General features: G+C 50.9%; 1 protein-coding gene across 1 annotated transcript; it reads left to right on the top strand.

The window, feature by feature from the left end:
* Nucleotides 1-616: 616 nt before the first annotated feature.
* On the top strand, nt 617-4,124 carry ccdc177 (coiled-coil domain containing 177). Its single transcript, XM_046309173.1, has one exon. The coding sequence runs from the start codon at nt 625-627 to the stop codon at nt 3,331-3,333; it is 2,709 nt and encodes a 902-aa protein (XP_046165129.1). The 5' UTR covers nt 617-624; the 3' UTR covers nt 3,334-4,124.
* Nucleotides 4,125-8,004: the final 3,880 nt, after the last annotated feature.

Raw genomic sequence — 8,004 nt, 5'->3', positions numbered from 1 at the left:
TGCACCCACCAGACTACCAGACCAGGCCTCTCCACCCACCAGACTACCAGACCAGGCCTCTCCACCCACCAGACTACCAGACCAGGCCTCTGCACCCACCAGACTACCAGACCAGGCCTCTCCACCCACCAGACTACCAGACCAGGCCTCTGCACCCACCAGACTACCAGACCAGGCCTCTCCACCCACCAGACTACCAGACCAGGCCTCTCCACCCACCAGACTACCAGACCAGGCCTCTGCACCCACCAGACTACCAGACCAGGCCTCTGCACCCACCAAACTACCAGACCAGGCCTCTCCACCCACCAGACTACCAGACCAGGCCTCTCCACCCACCAGACTACCAGACCAGGCCTCTCCACCCACCAGACTACCAGACCAGGCCTCTGCACCCACCAGACTACCAGATCAGGCCTCTCCACCCTCCAGACTACCAGATCAGGCCTCTCCACCCACCAGACTACCAGACCAGGCCTCTCCACCCACCAGACTACCAGACCAGGCCTCTCCACCCACCAGACTACCAGACCAGGCTGATGGGAAAGCAACAGAGGAGAGCGAGGATGGGGTGGCAATGATGCAGAGACCACACCCATACACTCTACTGGGCTGGGGGAGAGGATGGTAGCTCCTCCCCCTGTTGCACAGGAGGCCAGTCCTCCCAGTCCAAACACCCAGCCCCAGCTTCAGGGCCCTCAGGACAGGCAGCTTCATTCTCCAAGCCCTCCAGACTTCCAGCCTCCCAGTCCACACACCCAGCTCCAGCTTCAGGGCCCTCCAGACTTCCAGCCTCCCAGTCCAAACACCCAGCCCCAGCTTCAGGGCCCTCCGGAGAGGCAGCTTCAGCTTCCTCACCTTGCCCCTCCAGACTTCCAGCCTTCCACTCCACATACCCAGCTACAGAGCCCTCAGGTCAGTCTGGAGGCAGCAACCCCCCTGTCGAACAGCAGCCAAGCTCTGAACCCTCTACCTCAAGACCTCCAGCCTCCAAGCAGCGACCCAGAGCCCAGAGAACCATGCCCCAAGCTGCACCTGGACCTATATAACTTCGACACCCCGGTGGCAGAGGGAAGCCGTTATGTCCTGACCAGCCCCCGCTCCTTGGAGGCCTGCGCCCGCTGCGGGGTCAAACCCGTGGAGATCTTGTCGCGCCCGTTGTCAGACTTCGCCCGTGAGGCCCCGGGACGGTCCATGCGCGTGGCGACGGGCATGTTTGAGGTGTATGAGAAGGACAGGCACGCCAAGCTGAGAGCATGCCGGGAGGAGAGAGAGAGGATCATACGGGAAGATAAGAGGAGAATCCTTCAGGCTGCATCATCAACAGAGGAACAGCACAGAGCACCAGTCACATCCAGCTTAACGCCGCTATCTAAACCAGGCCCTGTGGCCTCTAGTCCTACTAAATCTAAACCTTCCCCCAGTAGTATAGGACAGGCCTCTAGAGCTGCTTCTACAACACCAGGTCCAAGCATTAATAAAACTAGTACAAATCTTCTAGCTAAAAGTAGCTCTCTGCAGTCTTCTAAGACCAGCTCATTCAGCTCTGCGTCCTCATCATCTAGAGGTCTGGACTGTGGTTTTGGTTCAGCTAAACATCCTAAGTCCTCAGAACTAACCAAGGCACCCCGCCCTGTCTCAGGTCCACCTCCAGTGGTCAGAAAGATCCCCAGCAGCAGCAGCACCACCACCACTCCGAAAGCCTCCAACACCTTCCCCAGATCAGCCTCCAAACCTTCCTCTTTCCCCAGAACAACCACCTCCATGACATCCACCATCTTCAAGAGTTCCGTGCAGAGCCCAGTCACCCCGACTACAGCAGCTCTCAATGGCATCACAGGGGGTCTCGGAGGGCCGTTCCCTCACCACAACGGCCACCCTGTGTCCACTCCAAAGGGCAGAGGGAAGAGCCACTCCCTTGAGTCCCTACAAAGAAGGATGGATACAATCTCCACCTCTACCACCACCTCCACCACCACCTGCACCTCCTCTGGAGAGGAGTCCGGCGCCTCCTCCTCCTACAGCTGGGATGGACCCAGAGACCCCTGGGCCAAGTCCTCCTCCCCCCGTGCCCGCACCCTGGCCACCTTCAACTCCTTGATGGGGAGGAGCCTTAGCCTTGGGGACCTCAGCCACTCCCTCCAGACCACCCAGAAGGTGGAGCGTATCGTTAAGGAGGTGCGGCGGCGGGGGCTGAAGGCGGTTCCAGAGCGGGACAGGAAGATCGCTGCTCTGATGCTGGCTCGGTACCAGGAGGAGGACATCATGAGCCAGACGCGCTACGTGGCTCACCTGCAGTGGGACAGCGAGAAGCGCCTGGGGGACCTACAGCGGGAACAGGAGGACCGGGAGAAGCAACGGGCGGTGCTGCAGTGCCAGCGGGCGTGGCAGTCGCAGGTGTCCCACCGCCAGCGTCGGCTCAGCCAGCAGGAGAGAGAGTCGTCGGCCGCTAAGCTGCGTCAGGTGGCGGAGAGCGAGGAGCGGTGGAGGGAGCTGGCAGAGCTACAAGAACGCAATAGGCAGCAGAGGCTCCAGCAGGCTGCCAGGGAGGAGAAACAGAAGAAGGAACAGCAGGAGCAGAACCTCAAGGCTCTAGAGGAGGACAGGGCTGCAGTGCTGGAGCAGGAGCAGCTACTCCTCAAGGAGAAACTTACCATTGCTGAGCTGAAGAAACAGGAGAAGGAGCACCAGGCCCACGAGGAGCGCCGGGGACTGAACCGGGCCGAGAGGAGGCGCCACGCAGCCCTGATCAGGGAGATCGCCCGGAGAGAGGAGGAGGAGCGGGAGGATGCACGGAAGGCTGCTGAGGAGAAGCTGAGCCGTTCCCTGGAGAACTATGAACAGATCGTAGAGAGGAGAGACAAAGAGCTGAAGGAGAAGGCTAAGAGGGAGGAGCAGCAGATTCAGAAGGCAAGGAGGTCTGCGGAGAAGAGGGAGAAACAGCAGCAACAGCAGGTGGAGGCCCGGGCCAAGGAAGCAGAGAGACGGGCCCAGCAGGCAGCTCTGGTGGCAGAGGAGAGGGCCAAGGAGAAATCCCAGAGAGCAGTACAGAGCAGGCAGGAGAAGGAGAGACTACAACGACTCAACAGACAGCGTGTGGAAGGGGAAGAGCTAGCCAGGAGGATGGAGCTCCTCCAGTCCATCGAGAGGAAGCTGGAGAAGAGTGAGCAGATCTTCAGGGAGAAGAGAGCCGTGCTGGAGAGCGCTCGCTCTACCGCCCGCGCCTCCTTCCACGTACGGGACCGGGTCAGGGAGGAGACCAACATGAGGACCTTTGATAAGATGGATCTAGAGGCCCAGTTCCAGTTCAAAGCCAGCCTGGATGACAAGTGATGAGGCACACCGTCATGCTACTGGTGAACTACTGGTTACTGGTAACTACTGGTTACTGGTAACTACTTGTTACTACTAGTTAATACCCTGGACTACTGGTAACTACTGGTTACTACCCGGGACTACTGGTAACTACTGGTTACTACTAGTTAATACCCTGGACTACTGGTAACTACTGGTTACTACCCATGACTACTGGTTCCTGGTAACTACTGACTACCCTGGACTACTGATTCCTGGTAACTACTGGTTACTACCCTGGACTACTGGTAACTACTGGTTACTACCCTGGACTACTGGTTCCTGGTAACTACTGACTACTCTAGACTACTGGTAACTACTGGTTACTACCCTGGACTACTGGTAACTACTGGTTACTACCCGGGACTACTGGTAACTACTGGTTACTACCCATGACTACTGGTTCCTGGTAACTACTGACTACCCTGGACTACTGGTTCCTGGTAACTACTGACTACCCTGGACTACTGGTAACTACTGGTTACTACCCGGGACAACTGGTTCCTGGTAACTACTGACTACCCTGGACTACTGGTATCTACTGGTTACTACCCGGGACTACTGGTTCCTGGTAACTACTGACTACCCTGGACTACTGGTAACTACTGACTAGCCTGGACTACTGGTAACTACTGGTTACTACCCGGGACTACTGGTAACTACTGGTTACTACCCTGGACTACTGGTTCCTGGTAACTACTGGTTACTACCCAGGACTACTGGTTCCTGGTAACTACTGACTACCCTGTACTACTGGTTCCTGGTAACTACTGGTTACTACCCTGGACTACTGGTAACTACTGACTACTCTAGACTACTGGTAACTACTGGTTACTACCCTGGACTACTGGTAACTACTGGTTACTACCCGGGACTACTGGTTCCTGGTAACTACTGACTACCCTGGACTACTGGTAACTACTGGTTACTACCCTGGACTACTGGTAACTATTGGTTACTACCCTGGACTACACCAACCAGAAAGGACTTCTCTTAAATCTGACAAATACATTTTTACTCATATACTTTAATCTTTCTAGATTAGTACTAGCTGTCGTTATGGGTTTGCCCAACACTAAGTTAATGACTAGCTGTAAAACAACAACTTTACTACATGATAGATTGTACAGGCTGTGTAGAAATAGTTTGGTTAACAATTATTGTGCTATAGTGGTTCTGGTTTAATGGTGAGACTAAGAACTAGTGTTTTTGAAACCTCTGTTACCTACAGTGTTGCAGTTGGTTACTACCCAGGACTACTGGTTCCTGGTAACTACTGACTACCCTCGACTACTGGTAACTACTGGTTACTACCCGGGACTACTGGTTCCTGGTAACTACTGACTACCCTGGACTACTGGTAACTACTGGTTACTACCCGGGACTACTGGTTCCTGGTAACTACTGACTACCCTGGACTACTGGTAACTACTGGTTACTACCCGGGACTACTGGTTCCTGGTAACTACTGACTACCCTTGACTAATGGTAACTACTGGTTACTACCCGGGACTACTGGTTCCTGGTAACTACTGACTAACCTGGACTACTGGTAACTACTGGTTACTACCCGGGACTACTGGTTAGTGGTAACTACTGACTACCCTGGACTACTGGTAACTACTGGTTACTACCCATGACTACTGATTCCTGGTAACTACTGACTACCCTGGACTACTGGTTCCTGGTAACTACTGACTACCCTGGACTACTGGTAACTACTGGTTACTACCCGGGACAACTGGTTCCTGGTAACTACTGACTACCCTTGACTACTGGTATCTACTGGTTACTAGTTACTGCTGTTAACTACTGGTTACTACCCTGGATTACTGGTTACTACTGGTTACCATGTGCTTGGCTATAGCCAGGGTTGGACAGGTTACTTTGTAAATGTAATTCGTTACAGTTGCTAGCTACCTGTGCAAAATCAACTTTTGGATTACCCAAACTCAGTAACGTAATCTGATTCTTTTTTAAATTTTCCCTTAAGGCATTAGAAGAGGTCTAAAAGGATCCATCCAACACATTTGGTGTGTCATCATAGTGCTCTCTGATTGGTGGTCATCATTTGGTGTGTCATCGTAGTGCTCTCTGATTGGTGGTCATCATTTGGTGTGTCATCATAGTGCTCTCTGATTGGTGGTCATCATTTGGTGTGTCATCATAGTGCTCTCTGATTGGTGGTCATCATTTGGTGTGTCATCATAATGGTGTCTGATTGGTGGTCATCATTTGGTGTGTCATCATAGTGCTCTCTGATTGGTGGTCATCATTTGGTGTGTCATCATAATGGTGTCTGATTGGTGGTCATCATTTGGTGTGTCATCATAGTGCTCTCTGATTGGTGGTCATCATTTGGTGTGTCATCATAATGGTGTCTGATTGGTGGTCATCATTTGGTGTGTCATCATAGTGCTCTCTGATTGGTGGTCATCATTTGGTGTGTCATCATAGTGCTCTCTGATTGGTGGTCATCATTTGGTGTGTCATCATAATGGTGTCTGATTGGTGTTCATCATTTGGTGTGTCATCATAGTGCTCTCTGATTGGTGGTCATCATTTCTCTGATTGTGTCATCATAATGGTGTCTGATTGGTGGTCATCATTTGGTGTGTCATCATAGTGCTCTCTGATTGGTGGTCATCATTTGGTGTGTCATCATAATGGTGTCTGATTGGTGGTCATCATTTGGTGTGTCATCATAGTGCTCTCTGATTGGTGGTCATCATTTGGTGTGTCATCATAGTGCTCTCTGATTGGTGGTCATCATTTGGTGTGTCATCATAATGGTGTCTGATTGGTGGTCATCATTTGGTGTGTCATCATAGTGCTCTCTGATTGGTGGTCATCATTTGGTGTGTCATCATAGTGCTCTCTGATTGGTGGTCATCATTTGGTGTGTCATCATAGTGCTCTCTGATTGGTGGTCATCATTTGGTGTGTCATCATAATGGTGTCTGATTGGTGGTCATCATTTGGTGTGTCATCATAATGGTGTCTGATTGGTGGTCATCATTTGGTGTGTCATCATAGTGCTCTCTGATTGGTGGTCATCATTTGGTGTGTCATCATAGTGCTCTCTGATTGGTGGTCATCATTTGGTGTGTCATCATAATGGTGTCTGATTGGTGGTCATCATTTGGTGTGTCATCATAATGGTGTCTGATTGGTGGTCATCATTTGGTGTGTCATCATAGTGCTCTCTGATTGGTGGTCATCATTTGGTGTGTCATCATAATGGTGTCTGATTGGTCATCATTTGGTGTGTCATCATAGTGCTCTCTGATTGGTGGTCATCATTTGGTGTCATCATAGTGCTCTCTGACTGCTTATAGCCTCCTAACTAGCTTCAATGCTGCACAGCTTTAAAACATGTGTCTCTCATGAGGAATGGTGTTTCCTGTCCTATGATGACCCTTTCCTCTTTACACCTCACCCATTTATTTGGTGAAATCAGAAGCATTCCTTTGTATTGTTTAGACATATTATCTCAAATCCAAAAGTACACTTTATAATATGCAAATCAATGAAGAAGAAAAATAAATAAAATAAAATAGTGTATGCAGGTTGACTTGGACAAAGATCTGCTCTTGGGGATTCTAAACCAACAGTTTGGGACATAATATTCCAATTTGTAAGTCGCTCTGGATAAGAGCGTCTGCTAAATGACTTAAATGTAAATGTAAATGATAGTATATTATGTGGATCAGAGTGTTCCACCTAGTAACACAGCCCCCTCCATGATCCCTCTTTATCAGATCTACCCAACTGAGAGCTGTGCTATTGGAATGAAAAGAACCATTGTTGCCCCGGGAAGCACAACTCCATGACAACTAGCCACATTGGCTGCTTTTAACGGAGCCCTTCTCTTTCTGTAGGGGGAGAGAGAATCAGATTGAAAGGGGAAAGGGAAGCACAAGTGAGTGGTCTGAGAGCCCTAAAGCAGACCAGGGACTCTTTTGTGTGTTGTGATGCAGATGGAGAAAACTGTGTGTTGTACACTCTTAGAAAAAAAGGTGCTATCTAGAATCTACAAGGGTTCTTCGGCTGTCCCCATAGGAGAACCCTTTGAAGAACCCTGTTTGGGTTCCATGTAGAACCCTTTCCAGAGAGGGTTCGACATGGAATCAAAAGAGTTTTACCCGGAACCGAAAAGGGTTCTCCTATGGGGACAGCCGAATAACCCGTTTGGAAGTCGTTTTTCTAAGTGTGAAGTGTGTCTACACCTCATCAGCAGACTGTCTGTACTGTGCTGTTTCTGAGCCCTTGGCTGTACTCTCCTCCTGTCTTCACCGTGCGGCCGAGCCGACCGACCAACCGCTGACGAAGCAGCTGTGGCAGAGCAACGTGACATCACTCAGAGTGATGTCAGCTCAACACAACCCAGCCAGCTGCTGATGAGGCATCAGAGAGATCCCTGATTCTACTGCAGTATAGAATCTACCTGGCCCCTGATTCTACTGTAGAATATAATCTACCTGGCCCCTGATTCTACTGTAGTATAGAATCTACCTGGCCCCTGATTCTACTGCAGTATAGAATCTACCTGGCCCCTGATTCTACTGTAGTATAGAATCTACCTGGCCCCTGATTCTACCTGGCCCCTGATTCTACAGTATAGAATCTACCTGGCCCCTGATTCTACTG

Source organism: Oncorhynchus gorbuscha, linkage group LG17, assembly GCF_021184085.1.
Source record: "Oncorhynchus gorbuscha isolate QuinsamMale2020 ecotype Even-year linkage group LG17, OgorEven_v1.0, whole genome shotgun sequence".
NCBI lineage: Eukaryota > Metazoa > Chordata > Actinopteri > Salmoniformes > Salmonidae > Oncorhynchus > Oncorhynchus gorbuscha.
The sequence above is the reverse complement of the archived record's forward strand: the minus strand, read 5'-3'. Positions and strand labels throughout refer to the sequence as shown.

What these genes read in the sequence shown, in the direction of transcription:
- ccdc177 (XM_046309173.1), top strand. Translation starts at nt 625, where the DNA reads ATGGTAGCTCCTCCCCCTGTTGCACAGGAGGCCAGTCCTCCCAGTCCA.